We start from the raw sequence: 19,587 nt of genomic DNA on the forward strand, positions 1-19,587 counted from the left end.
CATGTAAAGAAATTATCACCAGACAACGAGGGGGAAGTTATGCCGACTAACTCTCCTCACGTGTCAGTACCTTCGCCTCCCGCTCAGGAGGTGCGTGATTTTGTGGCGCCAAGTACATCAGGGAGGCCCTTACAAATCACTTTGCAAGACATGGCTACTGTTATGACAGAAGTATTATCTAAATTGCCAGAATTAAGAGGCAAGCGCGATAGCTCTGGGTTAAGGACAGAGCGCGCGGATGAGGTGAGAGCCATGTCAGATACTGCGTCACAGTTTGCAGAACATGAAGACGGAGAGCTTCATTCTGTGGGTGACGGATCTGATCCAGGGAGACTGGATTCAGAGATTTCTAATTTTAAATTTAAGCTTGAGAACCTCCGCATATTGCTATGGGAGGTATTAGCGGCTCTGAATGATTGTAACATGGTTGCAATTCCAGAAAAATTATGTAGGTTGGATAGATACTATGCGGTACCGGTGTGTACTGACGTGTTTCCTATACCTAAAAGGCTGACAGAGATTATTAGCAAGGAGTGGGATAGACCTGGTGTGCCTTTTTCCCCTCCTCCCATATTTAGGAAAATGTTTCCTATAGACGCCACCACACGAGACTTATGGCAGACGGTCCCTAAGGTGGAGGGAGCAGTTTCTACTCTAGCTAAGTGTACCACTATCCCGGTGGAGGATAGTTGTGCCTTTTCAGATCCAATGGATAAGAAATTAGAGGGTTACCTTAAGAAAATGTTTGTTCAACAAGGTTTTATCTTACAGCCCCTTGCATGCATTGCGCCTGTCACTGCTGCGGCGGCATTCTGGTTTGAGTCTCTGGAAGAGGCCATTCGCACAGCTCCATTGGATGAAATTATGAACAAGCTTAAAGCACTTAAGCTAGCTAACGCATTTGTTTCTGATGCCGTCGTACATTTGACCAAACTTACGGCTAAGAACTCCGGATTCGCCATCCAAGCGCGCAGAGCGCTATGGCTTAAATCCTGGTCAGCTGACGTGACTTCTAAATCTAAATTGCTTAATATTCCTTTCAAAGGGCAGACCTTATTCGGGCCCGGCTTGAAAGAAATTATAGCTGACATTACGGGAGGTAAGGGCCATGCTCTACCTCAGGACAGGGCCAAATCAAAGGCCAAACAGTCTAATTTTCGTGCCTTTCGTAACTTCAAGGCAGGAGCAGCATCAACTTCCTCCGCTCCAAAACAGGAAGGAGCTGTTGCTCGTTACAGACAGGGCTGGAAAGTTAATCAGTCCTGGAAGTAGGGCAAGCAGGCCAAGAAACCTGCTGCTGCCCCTAAGACAGCATGAAGAGAGGGCCCCCTATCCGGAAACGGATCTAGTGGGGGGCAGACTTTCTCTCTTCGCCCAGGCTTGGGCAAGAGATGTCCAGGATCCCTGGGCGTTGGAGATCATATCTCAGGGATATCTCCTGGACTTCAAAACTTCTCCTCCACGAGGGAGATTTCATCTTTCAAGGTTATCAGCAAACCAAATAAAGAAAGAGGCGTTTCTACGCTGTGTACAAGACCTCTTACTAATGGGGGTGATCCACCCAGTTCCGCGGACGGAACACGGGCAAGGATTCTATTCAAATCTATTTGTGGTTCCCAAGAAAGAGGGAACCTTCAGACCAATCTTGGACTTAAAAATCCTAAACAAATTCCTAAGAGTTCCATCATTCAAAATGGAAACTATTCGAACCATCCTTCCCATGATCCAAGAGGGTCAGTACATGACCACAGTGGACTTAAAGGATGCCTACCTTCACATACCGATTCACAAGGATCATTATCGGTACCTAAGATTTGCTTTCCTAGACAGGCATTACCAGTTTGTAGCTCTTCCCTTCGGATTAGCTACGGCTCCAAGAATCTTTACAAAAGTTCTGGGCTCACTTCTGGCGGTACTAAGACCGCGAGGCATAGCGGTGACTCCGTACCTAGACGACATTCTGATACAAGCGTCAAGTTTTCAAACTGCCAAGTCTCATACAGAGATAGTTCTGGCATTTCTGAGGTCGCATGGGTGGAAGGTGAACGTGGAAAAGAGTTCTCTATTACCACTTACAAGGGTTCCCTTTCTAGGGACTCTTATAGATTCTGTAGAGATGAAAATTTACCTGACGGAGGCCAGGTTATCAAAACTTCTAAATGCTTGCCGTGTCCTTCATTCCATTCCACACCCGTCAGTAGCTCAGTGCATGGAAGTAATCGGCTTAATGGTAGCGGCAATGGACATAGTATCATTTGCGCGCCTGCATCTCAGACCGCTGCAATTGTGCATGCTAAGTCAGTGGAATGGGGATTACTCAGATTTGTCCCCCCTGCTAAATCTGGATCAAGAGACCAGAGATTCTCTTCTATGGTGGCTTTCTCGGCCACATCTGTCCAAGGGGATGACCTTTCGCAGGCCAGATTGGACGATTGTAACAACAGACGCCAGCCTTCTAGGCTGGGGCGCAGTCTGGAACTCCCCTGAAGGCTCAGGGACTATGGACTCAGGAGGAGAAACTCCTCCCAATAAATATTCTGGAATTAAGAGCAATATTCAATGCTCTCCTAGCTTGGCCTCAGTTAGCAACTCTGAGGTTCATCAGATTTCAGTCGGACAACATCACGACTGTGGTTTACATCAACCATCAAGGGGGAACCAGAAGTTCCCTAGCGATGTTGGAAGTCTCAAAGATAATTCGCTGGGCAGAGTCTCACTCTTGCCACCTGTCAGCGATTTACATCCCAGGCGTGGAGAACTGGGAGGCGGATTTTCTAAGTCGCCAGACTTTTCATCCGGGGGAGTGGGAACTTCATCCGGAGGTCTTTGCTCAACTGATTCATCGTTGGGGCAAACCAGATCTGGATATCATGGCGTCTCGCCAGAACGCCAAGCTTCCTTGTTACGGATCCAGGTCCAGGGACCCGGGAGCGGTGCTGATAGATGCTCTGACAGCCCCTTGGGTCTTCAACATGGCTTATGTGTTTCCACCATTTCCGATGCTTCCTCGTTTGATTGCCAAGATTAAACAGGAGAGAGCTTCAGTGATTCTGATAGCGCCTGCGTGGCCACGCAGGACCTGGTATGCAGACCTAGTGGACATGTCGTCCTGCCCACCGTGGTCTTTGCCTCTGAGACAGGACCTTCTAATTCAGGGTCCTTTCAACCATCCAAATATAATTTCTCTGAGGCTGACTGCATGGAGATTGAACGCTTGATTCTATCGAAGCGTGGCTTCTCGGAGTCGGTTATTGATACCTTAATACAGGCTAGGAAGCCTGTTACCAGAAGAATTTACCATAAGATATGGCTTAAATATTTATATTGGTGCGAATCCAAGAGTTACTCATGGCGTAAGGTTAGGATTCCTAGGATATTGTCTTTTCTACAAGAGGGTTTAGAAAAGGGCTTATCTGCTAGTTTGTTAAAGGGACAGATTTCTGCTCTGTCCTTCTACACAAACGTCTGGCAGAAGTTCCAGACGTTCAGGCTTTTTGTCAGGCTTTAGCTAGGATTAAGCCTGTGTTTAAGACTGTTGCTCCGCCGTGGAGCTTAAACTTAGTTCTTAACGTTCTTCAAGGCGTTCCATTTGAACCCCTTCATTCCATTGATATCAAGCTGTTATCCTGGAAGGTTCTGTTTTTGATGGCTATTTCCTCGGCTCGAAGAGTCTCTGAGTTATCTGCCTTACATTGTGATTCTCCTTATCTGATTTTTCATTCAGACAAGGTAGTTCTGCGTACTAAACCTGGGTTCTTACCTAAGGTAGTTACTAACAGGAATATCAATCAAGAGATTGTTGTTCCCTCACTGTGTCCTAACCCTTCTTCAAAGAAGGAACGACTTTTGCATAATCTGGACGTAGTCCGTGCCCTGAAGTTCTATTTGCAGGCAACTAAAGATTTTCGTCAAACTTCTTCCCTGTTTGTCGTTTACTCTGGACAGAGGAGAGGTCAAAAGGCTTCGGCTACCTCTCTCTCTTTTTGGCTTCGTAGCATAATACGTTTAGCCTATGAGACTGCTGGACAGCAGCCTCCTGAAAGGATTACAGCTCATTCTACTAGAGCTGTGGCTTCCACCTGGGCCTTTAAAAATGAGGCTTCTGTTGAACAGATTTGCAAGGCTGCAACTTGGTCTTCACTTCACACTTTTTCAAAATTTTACAAATTTGACACACTTGCTTCTTCGGAGGCTATTTTTGGGAGAAAGGTGCTTCAGGCAGTGGTTCCTTCTGTTTAAGGTTCCTGCCTTGTCCCTCCCTTCATCCGTGTACTTTAGCTTTGGTATTGGTATTCCATAAGTAATGGATGACCCGTGGACTGACTACACTTAAAGGGACAGTATACTGTAAAATAGTTTTTCCCTTAATGTGTTTACAATTGCTTTTTTTACCAAATGCAGAGTAAAAAATGTATGAAAATTAGCTTTTTAAGGTTTATTTCTGTATATTAAAGCTCTGATTTTGTGCTTTGAAGCCACAGCCTAATAAAATAGGTTGAGCTTGTAGGTATAATCAGATCTCATTACTGCATCACATTGTGCACATATACCTGCTTCTTTATCTTATATCTGCCTTAAAACAATCACCAATGCTTTGAGAGAACAATGGAAAATCAACATTTTATTACCTTATATCTGCTTTATCACACTGGGAGTGTAATTTCTTCTGCTGGCTGTGTTTACAAAGCTTATCTATAGCTGGTACGCGCGGCCACAAACTTTCAGAATAGGTGGGGATACCACATGCTAAATTAACAATTTCAAATGCCAATATAAGGGTAAAGGAGCTACTTGTAAACAATTTAATACACTCCAGCAGGTAAAGTGGATCATTGGGAACAAATTAAAGGGGATAATTTTTTTTGAGTAAACTGTCCCTTTAACAAGAGAACACAATTTATGCTTACCTGATAAATTTATTTCTCTTGTAGTGTAGTCAGTCCACGGCCCGCCCTGTCTTTAAGGCAGATCTAAATTTTAATTAAACTCCAGTCACCACTGCACCCTATGGTTTCTCCTTTCTCGTCTGGTTTTGGTCGAATGACTGAATATGACATGTGAGGGGAGGAGCTATATAGCAGCTCCGCTTGGGTGATCCTCTTGCAGCTTCCTGTTAGGAAGAGATATATTCCATAAGTAATGGATGACCCGTGGACTGACTACACTACAAGAGAAATAAATTTATCAGGTAAGCATAAATTATGTTTTTTTGTCCTAATCCTCCTTTCCAGAAGGAAGCATCTGTTGCGCAACCTGGATGTGGGGCCTGCTTTGATGTGCGACTACCCATTCCTTTTGACTGAGGAGTGTCATTTGTTTGGCTTATGAGTAAGCTGCTCAGCCTCCTGAGAGGTTTACCGTTCTCTCTACCCATTATGTGTCCTCTTCTTGCATTTTTAAGAACGAAGCTTCTATGGAACAAATCTGTAAGGCGACTCCCGGTCCTCTTTACATTCTTTTGCTAAATTTTTCAAGTATGTTTAAAGCTGAGGCTGTCTTTGGGAGAAAGGTGCTTCAAGTGGTGGTGCCTTCCGTTTAAGTCCGCCTGCCTTATTTCCCTCCCTGTTAATTCTGTGTCCTCTCTAGCTTGGGTATGGGATTCCCAACAGTAATAAATGAATTAGTGGACTCTCCATGCCATTGTAAAGAAAACAAAATTTATGCTTACCTGGTGATCAATTATTTTCTTTCCTGGCATGGAGAGTTCACGAACCCTCCCAGTGTTTTCTAAGGCGGCATTTTTCCTAATCTAATGGCACTTCTATACCCCTAGTGTTTCTCCTTCTCTTCCTTATTTGACTCGGGTAGTATGGGAAGTGGAAGGGATATTTAATGATTTGGCTGGGGTGTCTTTTTTTTTTTCCTTCTACTGGTGGCCAGGTGTTGAATTCCCAACAGTAATGAATGAATTTGTGGACTCTCCATGCCAGGAAAGAAAAGATCAGGTAAGCATGCATTTTTTTTTCTTTCTTACATAATTCAGATAGAGCATATGATTTTACACAGCTTTCCAATTTACTTAATCAAATTTGCTTCATTCTGTTTCCGGTATCCTTTTTTGGATCAACAGTGCACTACTGGCAACTAGCTGAACAATGGGGTGAGCCAATAAAGAGAATGCATACATGTTCAGCTACCAATCAGCGGCTAGGTCTAGGTAATGCATTGCTGCTTTTGAGCCTACCTAAGTATTGTTTTAACAAAGGATACCAAGGGAACAAAGTAAATTAGGTGCAAGTAAAAAGTTGTTTATAATTACATGCTCTTTCAGAATCATGAAAGTTTAGTTTTGACTTTACTGTTCCTTTTAAGGTTGATGGATAATACACAATTAGCTTGGCACAAGTGTTGAGTGAAATATGTTCCGTACAGTTGTTGTTGTTGTTTTTTTTTCTTTCCTGTGCCTTTCCATGCCCCTCTAATCCTAAAGTCTCCTTTCTTTCTAATAACACGGTGAGTCCACGGATCATCATCAATTACTGTTGGGAATATCACTCCTGGCCAGCAGGAGGAGGCAAAGAGCACCACAGCAAAGCTCCAAGTATCACTTCCCTTCCCACAACCCCCAGTCATTCTCTTTGCCTGCGTTGCAAAGAGGTGGTAAAGTTTTAGGTGTCTGACAAGAATTTTCTTCAATCAAGATTTTATTATTTTAAAGCAGAATAGGTTTGCTCTGATCTTTCCTGGGGTCTAGCCATAGTCCACGTCAGTCTTTTCAGTAGAGCAGTGGTGGCTTTTAAGCAATTGGGTAATTGTGGGGTACAATCCCCTCTGCACCTCTCAAACAGTTTTTGCTGCCCTATCTTGAAAGCCTGAGTAAGCTTAGTCAGTCTTTCTTTTTTTTCCACAGGGAGGAAACCCTCTCAAACCAGGTGAGCTGTCCTTCTGCCGGACAGATGTATATTAAGGTAAGTGCCAAATTTATTTTTCTTACAGGGAAAATATGGCACTTCAGCAGTTAAATCTGCCTGGGACGTTAATACCAGTAATCTTATTAGGATTACTTTTAGGCAGATTATGCAGGCGCTGGGGACGAGAGGCGCATTTATTATTTATTTGGTTGGGCTCAGTATCTGTCCTTTTCTCCGGTTAAGTTATGGACAAGGATTGGGTATGTAAGTTGCAATGTTTTACTTTTGTTGTACACGGAGGTTTTCACTGTTGCGGCACTGTTTTAAAATTAATGGCCGCTGGTAACGCCCACAATTAAGGAGGTGGTTTCTTTCAGAGCGGCAAGACTGTTTTTGCGCGCCTACCGGACTCATTTTCTGTGCATTCTGAATAGAGCCACTAGTTCGTTGCGGCTCTGCTATTTCAAGGATCGCCCAGCTGACTGATTTACAGTTCCAGATTGCCTGCGTCCAGCAGGTACAGTAGGCACCTCAGCATAATAAACTTTTAGTGTAGAGACTGTCTGGGGGTTTATCAAGGACCGCTGCTCCCTAGTTAAGTTTTTTTGTTTTCAGAAAAATAAAATTTAAAGACAGTATTGTTTTTGTGCAGTGTTAATTTTAATAGTTGTATTTTTTTTTTTTTTTTTTGATCCAAGATGGATCAAGAGGCCTTACAAAATATTACATGTTGCTTGTGTTTAGACTCCCAGGTCGAACCACCAATCCCTTTTTGTTCTTCATGTAACCTTTTTCGTCCACACATGCAGTGCCCTGCGTTTCCTCTCGTGCTCCGTCTAGAGTTACCTTGCAAGATATTGCTGCCCAGGTATCCTCTGCGGTATCTGATGTGCTGTCTTTTCCCATGCTGCAGGGAAAGCGCAAGAGGAAATTTTAAAGAATCAGTGAGCAAGGTTTCTGATCCTGTTGTGGCTACTCAAGGTGCTTCCTCTCAGAAGTCTGAGGAGGAAGACACTTCGGTAGCATCTGAGGGTGAAATCTCAGATTCAGACAGTATAATTGCTTCTTCTGATGCTGAAGTTGTATCTTTCAGATTTAAGCTGGAACACCTCAGTCGGTTTTGGCTACATTGGATGACTCTGATATGACTGTCGTAGTCAATCCTAAGTCTAGTAAACTGAACAAGTACTTCGATGTTCCCTTCGCGGTGGAGGTATTCCCTGTACCAGACCGTGCTATAGAGATTATTGCACGGGAGTGGAGAGACCTGGAATTCCTTTTTTCTCCATCCCCAATTTTTAATAAGATGTTTCCAATAGTTGACTCTATTAATAAGTCTTGGCAAACGGTCCCCAAGGTGGAAGGAGCGATTTCCACTTTGGCTAAGAGAACCACTATTCCCATAGAGGATAGCTGTTCCTTTAAGGATCCTATGGATAAGAAGTTGGAAGCATTACTAAAAAAGATGTATGTTCACCAGGGTCTGCAATGGCAGCCTGCAGTGTGTATTGCCACTGTCACCAGCGCCGCTGCCTTCTGGTTTGATGCGTTGTCTGATTCTATTCAGACAGATACTCCTCTTGAGGAAATCCAGGATAGGATTAAGTTGGCCAATTCCTTTATTACGGATGCTTCCTTACAAGTCATTAAGTTGGGAGCAAAGATATCTGGCTTTGCAGAGCCTTATGGTTGAAATCCAGGTCTGTGGATGTTTCATCTAAGTCCAAACTTTTGGCAATTCCCTACAAGGGTAAGACCTTGGTTGTGCCGGGCTTGGCTGAAATTCTTTCAGATATTACAGAAGGAAAAGGACATTTCCTCCCACAGGATAAGAGGAATAAACAGAAAGGATGTCAGAGTAATTTTCATTCCTTTCAAAACTTTAAGGGTAAGCCTACCCCTCCCCTTTCCAAGTAGGAGCACTACAAGCTTTCCTGGAAGTCAATCAATCTTGGAACAAGGGGAAGCAATCTAAGAAGTCAGCAAATTAATCAGTCAGCATGAAGGGCCTGCCCCGATCAGGGAACGGATCCTGTAGGGGGCAGACTTTCCTTATTCACTCAGACCTGGGTTCGGGATGTTCCGGATCCCTAGGCGGTGGATATCATATCCCAGGGGTACAAACTAGAGTTCAAGACTGTTCCTCCCAGGGGCAGGTTCCTCTCAAGATTATCTGTTGACCAGGTAAAAAGAGACTCTTACATTGTGTCCGGGATCTTTCCGCCCTGGGAGTGATAGTTCCATTTCCCATATAAGAACAGGGTCTGGGCTTCTTCTCCAATCTGTTCGTGGTTCCCAAGAAAGAGGGAACTTTGAGAAACTTGTTTAGACATTTCAGGTCTAAAATTGGTCTGAAAGTACCGTCCTTGAAGATGGAAACTAAACGTTCCATTCTTCCCTTGGTTCAAGAGAGTCAGTTCATGACAACCATAGACCTAAAGGATGCGTACCTTCATGTTCCCATCCACAGGGATCATTACAAGTTTCTGAGATTCGCTTTTCTAGACAAGCATTTTCAGTTTGTGGCTCTTCCATTCAGCTTTGCCACAGCTCCCAGAGTTTTTTCAAAGGTCCTGGGGGCTCTGTTGGCGGTAATCCAGTCTCGGGGCATTGCAGTGGCGCCGTATCTGGATGACTTTCTGGTTCAGGCGCCGTCTTTTCAGGAAGCAAGCTCTCATACAGAGATCTACAAGGGTAGATCCGGTCTTGGGGCATTGCAGTGGCGCCGTATCTGGACGACTTTCTGGTTCAGGCGCCGTCTTTTCAGCAAGCAAGCTCTCATACAGATATCTTGTTGTCTTTCCTTCGCTCCCATGGATGGAAGGTGAAAATGGAGAAAAAGTTCCGTGGTTCCAGCTACAAGGGTAGTGTTCTTGGGGACCATAATAGACTCCCTTTCAATGAGGATGTATCTGGCAGAGGTCAGAAAAACAAGGATCTTCGACTCTTGCCTTGCCAGTCAGTGGCCCAAAGTATGGAGGTAATTGGTCTGATGGTAGCTGCCATGGACATCATTCTGTTTGCTTGGTTCCATCTCAGACCTCTGCAGTTATGCATACTCGGGCAATGGAATGGGGACTATGCGGATCTGTCTCCGCGAATCGATCTAGATCAGGCGACAAGAGAATCTCTTTTGTGGTGGTTTTCTCAGGAACATCTCTCCCAGGGAACCTGCTTCCGCAGACCTACCTGGGTGATTGTGACCTCGGACGCCAGCCTGCTGGGATGGGGAGCAGTCTGTGGCTTGTTGAAGGCTCAGGGTCTTTGGACTCGGGAGGAACATCCTAGAGCTGAGGGTGATCTTCATTGCTTTACTGGCCTGGCCTCAGTTAGCTTCAGCCTGGTTTATCAGGTTCCAGTCGGACAACATAACTTTGGTGGCTTACATCAACCACCAGGGAGGAACTCAGTTTCTTGGCCATGACAGAGGTGACTAAAATTATTCAGTGGGCGGAGACCCACAACTGTTTATCTGCGATCCACATTCCAGGAGTGGACAATTGGGAAGCGGACCTTTCACCCGGGGGAGTGGGAACTCCATCTGGAGGTGTTTTCCAGTCTGATCCTCAAATGGGGGGAGCTGGAGCTAGACCTCATGGCTTCTCAGCAGAATGCCAAGCTCCTGATGTACGGTTCGAAATCAAGGGATCCACAGGCAGTCCTGATAGATGTGCTGGTGGTGCAGTCGAATTTCAGTCTAGCAAACCTGTTCCCTCTGTTCGCTCTCCTTTCACGAGTCATTGTTTGGATCAAGCAGGAGAGGGTTTCGGTGATTCTCAGCACCGGCATGGCCTCACAGGATCTGGTATGCAGTCCTAGTGGAGAGGTCATCTCTTCCACCTTGGAGCCCTCTGCTGAGGAAGGACCTTCTAATTCAAGTGCCCTTCCTTCATCCAAATCTTGTTTCTCTGAAGCTGACTGCTTGGAGATTGAACACTTAATTTTATCCAAGCGCAGGTTTTCGGAGTCGGTCACTGAGACCTTGATCCAGGCTTGTAAGCCTGTGACTAGAGAGATTTACTATAAAATATGGCGTAAATATCTGTGCTGGTGTGAATCCAAAGGTTTCTCATGGAGTAGAGTCAGGATTCATAGGATTTTGTCCTTTCTCCAGAAAGGTCTGGAGAAGGCTTTGTCAGTGAGTACTTTAAAGGGTCAAATATCTCTGCCTTGTCTGTTTTGTTGCATAAGCGTCTGATGGATGTGCCAGATGTGCAATCCTTTTCTCAGGCCTTGGTCAGAATCAGGCCTGTGTTTAAACCTGTTACTCCTCTCTGAAGTCTTAACCTTGTTCTTAAAGTTTTTCAGCAGGCTCCGTTTGAGCCTATGCATTCCTTAGATATTAAGATGTTATCTTGGAAATTTTTGTTTCTTGTTGCCATTTCTTCTGCTCTGAGAGTCTCTGAACTCTCGGCGTTGCAGTGTGATTCCCCTTATCTTTCATTCGGAAAAGGTGGTTCTGCGTACTAAGTTAGGGTTCCTTCCTAAAGTGGTTTCGGATAGGAATATTAATCAGGAAATCGTTGTTCCTTCTTTGTGTCCTAATCCTTCTTCTAATAAGGAGCGTTTACTGCACAATCTAGATGTGGTGCGTGCGTTGAATTTCTATTTGCAGGCGACTAAGGACTTTCGCCAGTCTTCTGCCTTGTTTGTCTGTTTCTCTGGGAAACGTAAGGGTCAGAAAGTTATGGCTACTTTCACTCTGGCTAAGGAGTATAATTCGTTTGGCCTACGAAACTGCTGGAGAGCAGCCTCCTGAGAGAATTACGGCTCATTCCACGAGGACTGTTTCTTCTTCCTGGGCCTTCAAAAATGAAGCTTCTGTGGAACAAATTTGCATACTTTTTCAAAATTTTATAAATTTGATACTTTTGCCTCAGCTGAGGCTTCTTTTGGGAGAAAGGTTCTTCAAGCAATGGTGCCTTCTCTTTAGGTATCTGTCTTGTCTCTCCCTTATCTGTGTCCTCTAGCTTGGGTATTGATTCCCAACAGTAATTGATATTAATCCGTGGACTCATTGTGTCATTAGAAAGAAAACAAAATTTATGCTTACCTGATAAATTTATTTCTTGACACAGTGAGTCCCTGTATTTTTCAGATAGTCTTTGTTTTGTAAACCTCAGGCACCTCTGAACCTTGTGTTGCTTCCTTTCTCTCCTTTTCCTTCGGTCGAATGACTGGGGTTTGTGGGAAGGGAAGTGATACTTAACAGCTTTGCTGTGGTGCACTTTGCCTCCTTTTGCTGGCCAGGAGCAATATTCCCAACAGTAATTGATGATCCGTGGACTCACTGTGTCAAGAAATAAATTTATCAGGTAAGCATAAATTTCGTTTTTCTGTTTTAGGCCCAGTTTGAGATGCCTTATGTTGTCAGACTGCACAATTTCCATCAGCTATCAGAACCTCTTCCTTGTTTCACTTTCCGGCACCCAAATACTGGTGAGTTGGGCATAGCAAAGCTCAGGCATGCTCTTGCAGTAATTTACTAATGCTTCCTTTCCATACAGATGCTGTAATAGATAACAACAGATATTGCTGTCTGCAATACCACATGGAACTTAACACTGTGCTGCATGGTTTTGCTGGCTACTTCCACACAGTATTATATAAGGATGTCACTCTTAGTAAGTATCTCCAAGAACATGTTTTTTTTCCCCCTCTTGTCTTCAGTTCTTCAGTTGCTTTTTCTTCTACAAGATATGACGAGTCCACAGATTTCATCCTTGTGGGATTTATCCTCCTGCTAACAGGAAGTGGCAAAGAGCACCACAGCAGAGCTGTATATATAGCTCCTCCCTTCCCTCCACCTCCAGTCATTCTCTTTGCCTGTGTTAGTAATAGGAAGAGGTAAAGTGAGGTGTTAGTTTTAGATTCTTCAATCAAGAAATTTTTTATTTTAAAATGGTACCGGTGAGTACTATTTTCCTCAGGGAGAAATCGTCAGTCTGGATTCCTAAGAGGAATGAAGAGATTATTTTCTACCCTGATGTTGATGATCTTAGCAGACGTTATCTAAGATCCATTCTGGTTCCCACAGAGCTTCTGAAGGTAGTGCAAGAAAAATCTTCAGTGTGGAGAACGGTGTCATGCTACAAGCAGCATTGAGGTATGTTCAGTCTTTTATTTCTGAGGAGACTTGTTATATCAGAACTGGCTGACATTATTTCCCACAGGGGAAGGGGTAAGCAGTAGACCTATATGGATTAGGGTTGTACTGAAATTACCGTTTTGTATATTGATTACTATGTTATGTGACTCAATATGGGCTTGACACTGGGAGAGGCAGCTGAGAGACTTTCTAATTTTATTACTTGGCATAGTGATATGTTTTGGTGAAGACCTTAGGGGTCCACATGGCTTATTAAAACCGCTTCCCATGCGGTTATGGAGACAGTTAAAGGGACACTGTACCCAAAAATTTTCTTTCATGATTCAGATAGAGCATGCAACTTTCTAATTTACTCCTATTATCAAATCTTCTTAATTCTCTTGGTATCTTTATTTGAAATGCAAGAATGTAAGTTTAGATGCCGGACCATTTTTGGTGAACAACCTAGGTTGTCCTTGCTGATTGGTGGATAAATTCATCCACCAATCAAAAACTGCTGTCCAGAGTTCTGAACCAAGAAAAAAAGCTTAGATGCCTTCTTTTTCATATAAAGATAGCAAGAGAACGAAGAAAAATTGATAATAGGAGTAAATTAGAAAGTTGCTTAAAATTGCATGCTCTATCTGAATCACAAAAGATTTTTTTTGGGTACAGTGTCACTTTAATGCGACGTCCATGGTGGGCGGGGCCTATTTCGCGCGCTCTGACGCACAGTTTTCTCTTCTCTAGAAGGCAGCAGACACTAGCTCTGGTGGGGCCTAAGTTTGAGTTTGTCACCGGATCGTTATTGACTCTTGAGTACCCTGGGGGCAGGGGCTGTTATCGTTTTTTAAAACTTATTCACAAATAAAAACGCTTTAAAATGTGATTTAGCATTTTCTCTCAAATTGTGCAATATTTTTTGGCTAATTTGAACTGTTATCATTTTTAGTGCGGAAAAATCATTTTTGGTGCTATACAGAAAAATTGTTGCGCTTTTATTATTTAAAGGCCCAGTACATTTTTTTTTTTTTTTTGAAAATCCTTTTAATCAATAAATAAGGTTAAGAGCGACTATTGTTGCTATTGCTAGTCTGTTTAACATGTATGAACTTGAGGAAACTCCTTGTTCTATGTGTTTTAGAGGCCATTGTGGAACCCCCTCTTACTTTGTGTACCTCTTGTACTGAAAGAGCTTTACAATGTAAAAAGCATATTTTATGTAAAGAAAGTGTGTCTAAGGATGATTCTCAGTCTGAAGAGAATCGGGATATGCCGCCTATTTCTCCCCGAGTGTGACAACCTCTAACGCCCACTCAAGCGATGCCGAGTTCCTCAACCGCGTCTAATTCTTTTACTCTGCAGGATATGGCTGCAGTTATGTCAACTACCCTTACAGAGGTATTATCTAAGTTACCAGTGTTACAGGGCAAACGCAGCAGGACAGGAATCAATGTGAATACTGAGTCCTCTGACGCTTTGTTGGCTATTTCCGATGTACCCTCACAGGGATCTGAGTTGGGGGTCAGGGAACTTTTGTCTGAGGGAGAACTTTCGGAATCGGGAAGTGTTACATCAGACAGATTCGGACGTCATGTCCTTTAAATTTAAGCTGGAACACCTCCGCCTGTTACGGGAGGTCTTAGCGACTCTGAATGACTGTGACCCTATTACGGTACCACCAGAGAAATTGTGTAAAATGGACAAATATCTATAAGTTCCCGCTTACACTGTTTTTCCAGTTCCTAAGAGAATCTCAGAGATTATCAAGAGGGAGTGGGACAGACCGGGTATACCGTTCTCTCCTCCTCCTAATTTTAAAAAAATGTATCCCATATCGGACACCGTTCGGGACTCTTGGCAGACAGTCCCTAAGTTGGAGGGAGCTATATCTACCCTGGCTAAGCGTACAACTATTCCTATTGAGGACAGCTGTGCTTTCAAAGACCCTATGGATAAGAAATTGGAGGGTCTTCTAAAAAAGTTATTTATTCATCAGGGTTTCCTTTTACAACCGACAGCCAGCATTGTTCCAGTTACTACTGCAGCGGCTTTCTGGTTTGATGCCTTAGAGTCTCTTAAGACTGAGACTCCTTTAGAGGATATTTTATATAGAATTAAGGCTCTCAAGCTGGCAAATTCTTTTATCACAGATGCCGCCTTTCAAATTGCTAAGTTGGCGGCTAAAAATGCAAGATTTGCCATTTTAGCGCGTAGAGCGTTATGGTTAAAATCGTGGTCTGCCGATGTGTCATCTAAGTCAAAGCTTTTGGCTATTTCTTTAAAGGGTAAGACCCTATTCGGGCCTGAGTTGAAGGAAATCATTTCTGACATTACTGGAGGTAAAGGTCATCTTCTACCTCAAGATAAGACTGTTAAGATGAGAGGTAAACAAAATAATTTTCGTTCCTTTCGGAACTTTAAAGGAGTACCCTCTTCTTCCTCTTCCTCCACAAAACAGGAAGGGAATTTTGCTCAGGCCAAGTCCGTCTGGAGACCCAACCAGGCTTGGAACAAGGGTAAACAACCCAAGAAGCCTGCTGCTACTACCAAGACAGCACGAAGGGGCGGCCCCCGATCCGGGACCGGATCTAGTAGAGGGGAGACTTTCTCTCTTTGCCCAGGCTTGGGCAAGAGATGTTCAGGACCCCTGGGCACTGGAAATCGTGACCCACGGGTATCAACTGGAATTAATGTTTTCTCCCAAGAGGGAGATTTCTTCTTTCACGATTGTCTGTAGACCAGATAAAAAGAGAGGCGTTCTTACGTTGTGTAAAAGACCTCTCTAATATGGGAGTAATTCGTCCCGTTCCAAGACTAGAACAGGGACAGGGGTTTTACTCAAATTTTTTCGTGGTTCCCAAAAAAAGAGGGAATGTTCAGACCTATTTTACATCTCAAGAGTCTAAACAAGTTTCTCAGAGTCCCATCTTTCAAGATGGAGACTATTCAAACAATTTTACCAATGATCCAGGAGGGTCAATACATGACTACCGTGGACTTGAAGGATGCATACCTTCATATTCCTATCAACATGGATCATCATCAGTACCTAAGGTTTGCCTTCCTGGACAAACATTTTCAGTTCGTGGCTCTTCCCTTCGGGTTGGCTACAGCAACCAGGATCTTCACAAAGGTTCTAGGGTCCCTTCTGGCGGTTCTCAGGCCGCAGGGCATAGCAGTGGCTGTGGCTTCCTCATGGGCATTTAAAAAAACGATGCGTCTGTTGAACAGATCTGCAAGGCTGCGACTTGGTCGTCTCTTCACACTTTTCCAAATTTTCCAAATTTGATACTTTTGCTTCTTCTGAGGCTGGTTTTGGGAGAGAGGTTCTTCAAGCAGGGGTGCCTTCCATTTAGGTTCCTGTCTTGTCCCTCCCTTTCATCCGTGTCCTGTAGCTTTGGTATTGTATCCCACAAGTAAGGATGGAATACGTTGACTCGTCATATCTTGTAGAAGAAAAGGAAATTTATGCTTACCTGATAAATTGATTTCTTCTATGATATGACGGGTCCACGGCCCACCCTGACATTTTTAAGACAGATTTAGATTATATAATTTTTTTTTATAAATTTCAGTCACCTCTGCACCTTTGGCTTTTCCTTTCTCTTCCTAACTTCGGTCGAATGACTGGAGGTGGAGGGAAGGGAGGAGCTATATATACAGCTCTGCTGTGGTGCTCTTTGCCACTTCCTGTTGGCAGGAGGATAAATCCCACAAGCAAGGATGAAATCCGTGGACTCGTCATATCGTGGAAGAAATCAATTTATCAGGTAAGCATAAATTTCTTTCTTTTTTTTTTTTTTTCTTCTAATTTTTTTTTTTTTTTTTTTTAACCTTCCACTTTTCCTCACTGTGAACAGGTATCTGCCCTGATACTCACTCCCCTGGAATGTTTTCCTGGTTTCCCATTCTCTTCCCCATAAAAGTAAGTGATCGGTAATCCTAACAGTCAGAAATTCATTTTCAGAAATTTGGATTCAGTTAATCACCTGATTTGTGAATATACTAAAGAATAGAGTAGCAAAAAGCAATATGCCCCTATATGACTGCTGTAAGCTGATTTTATAGCTTTAATGAATTTCCAACAGAGAACATCTGAGTGAGCAGAGTGGGGATGAATAATTAAATTAAAAAGACAAGCAACAGCTTTGCCATAACTAATTTCAAACAAATTGTTGCATTGTATGTTGGCACCTGTGGCAAAACTTTGCAGTGCTTCATCATAATATGATAGGCACTTGCATTCCATATATTTGCCCATGGGGAATTCCTTGCTCGAGATTATGTACGCAGCAATCAACATACTGCTATGGAGTGCAAATCCATAAGAAAAACCTGATATAGGACACTGCTGTCCTCGGGTTATTGAGGGTGCAGTGGTTCAAAAAATGAGGATTATATAGAGTTTTATGCATAAAGGAACTTTTAAATAAAACTGATTTCTACTTTGCTATATTAATAGAATACAGATTTATATGGCACATGCACCAAGGAAGTTGATATAAATATATATATTTGCAATGTGTTCTACTTTAAAGAGATGGGAAAAGTCAAACTGTATCTTTTTAATGTATTAGACAGCATGTGTATTTTAAACAACTTTCCAATTTACTTCTAATATTTTATTTGCCTTATTCCCTTAGCATCCTTTGTCGGAAGCATACCTACATAGGCTCAGGAGCAGCCTTGCCCTACTGGAAGCTAGCTGATTGGGGGCTCACCTGTGTTCAGCTAGCTCCCAGTAGTGCAGTGCTGCACCTTCAACAAAGAATACCTAGAGAATGCCCAAATTAAATGGGAGGTTTTTTTGTTTATTTTTAACTGTATTCTCTGAATCATGTGAGGAAAAAATTGTTACATGTCCCTTTTAACCCGTGTAAATGTATTTGCTAAACTCTTATAGGAAATATCAATATTAAGCTACTTCATTACTGCCTTTTACTATCAAATATTCTTAATTTGCTCTAACACAATTCTCTTAAAACAGCAACCCATCCCTATACGGGAAGGAGATACAGTATGTGTTCGGTTCTGGCGCTGTAACAATGGCAAGAAAGTCTGGTATGAGTGGGCGGTGACCTCACCCATCTGCTCAGCCATACACAATCCTACAGGCCGTTCTTACACTATTGGACTGTGACCACCTGTCATGCAAATCTCTTCTACGTCAACTAATGCATTTTCCTCTGAAAGACGGCATTGCTGCCAGAACATGGAATGAAAGGATTCCTCTCGGAGATCATGTATGTGCTGTCACTCACATACAGAAAAACAAAATACAGTACTTGTCATTACATGAATGATCCTGCAGCTGAGCTGACATTCCCACTTATTTTTTTTTTATTATTTTTTTATTAAATATATATTATTTCCTGAACGTGAATAAATATTAAATCTTGAACAAGATACAATGATGTATCTAGCTTGCTTATTATATCAGGTATGAGAATGATCCTGTTTTTTATTTTCCTACAGTGCTAATATTAAATTTTACTCACACGGATCCCCAAACCCATGCTTTTCTGCACACACATATTATCAATATCTAGTGTTCTACAGCAGGTAAAGGTGGAGAAAGCATAACTCCAATAATGGTACAGATCTGACAAGCATCATGGATTTGTGAGTTCGAGGCGGGGAGGGAGAAATGATAAAATAATTAATATCATTACATTGGACTCTCCCTAATGAGATTTCACCATAAAATGGTTTGACTGTTGTACCTTTTCTGTCAGTAAAGAGAGCATAAAACTACACTTTACACTTCAGTTTATGTTTTAAAAGGAGATAAGTGTAAAAAGCCTCCTGTTGTAGAGCATTTTATTAGTGCGTGCATGTTGTTGTATTAAAGTGGACAGTCTACAATAGAATTTTCATTGTTTTCAAATATAGATAATCCCTTTTTCTTTCCAATTGCATGGAGAGTCCACAAATCCATTCAATTACTAGTGGGAATTCAACTCCTGGCCACCAGGAGGAGGCAAAGAACACTCCAGCAAAGCTGTTAAGTATCATCCCACTTCCCATAAACCCCCAGTCATTATTTGCCTTTACATCTGCGAGGATGTGCGAAGATGGTGTCTGAAGAATTTAATCCTTTAATGGGTACCTTTCCCTGCAAGCAAGGATTGGAGCTATGCTGTGTCCATGTAACTCTTTAGTAAGAGTTATGGTGGCTTTTAGCAGTTAGAAGACGGCGAGGTAACCCCTATGTAGAAAACCAGTTTTGGTTACTCTGTTTTTCTTATATCTTCAGCGGTCAGGTGAGGCTAACAGACCTGAAGCTGATGTGACTGCTCCACAGCAGAAGACCCAGAAGGGTAAGTCCTTTCTTATTTATTCTTAAAAGGAAGCTATCAAGGTGGAAGGACTGAGATATCAGGGACCTAGTGGGACCTGCTGCCCTCAGGAGGGGTAAGTATTTTATTATTAATAGCCACTAGCTTGGGATATGTTGCGGCTTAGCAGCTATATGAATTTCTGACAGGGATTTTGCCGCTTTCATTGCCGGTCTAATCTACAATAGGACCAGGCGTATGGTGTGTGGGGACAGAATATCAGAGTAGTATTTAGTCTCCACACTTTGATTCCTGTACAGTCCGTTTTACCAGATTTGGAGGTCCTAACATAGGTTTTTAGGGCACA

The 19,587-nt window shown here is 42.9% G+C and overlaps 1 protein-coding gene across 1 annotated transcript in view; it reads left to right on the forward strand.

Annotated features, from left to right (window-relative positions):
• The window catches only part of PRMT5 (protein arginine methyltransferase 5), a 106,983-nt gene extending 88,630 nt beyond the window's left edge, over window positions 1-18,353 (forward strand). The window contains exons 14-17 of the mRNA XM_053702305.1: window positions 12,197-12,290; window positions 12,359-12,475; window positions 16,803-16,867; window positions 17,930-18,353. Coding sequence (XP_053558280.1) covers window positions 12,197-12,290; window positions 12,359-12,475; window positions 16,803-16,867; window positions 17,930-18,082 — 429 coding nt within the window. The 3' untranslated portion in view covers window positions 18,083-18,353. The remainder of the gene's footprint in view (window positions 1-12,196; window positions 12,291-12,358; window positions 12,476-16,802; window positions 16,868-17,929) is intronic.
• Window positions 18,354-19,587: the final 1,234 nt, after the last annotated feature.

This window comes from Bombina bombina, chromosome 2 (assembly GCF_027579735.1).
Source record: "Bombina bombina isolate aBomBom1 chromosome 2, aBomBom1.pri, whole genome shotgun sequence".
NCBI classification, from domain to species: Eukaryota; Metazoa; Chordata; class Amphibia; order Anura; family Bombinatoridae; genus Bombina; species Bombina bombina.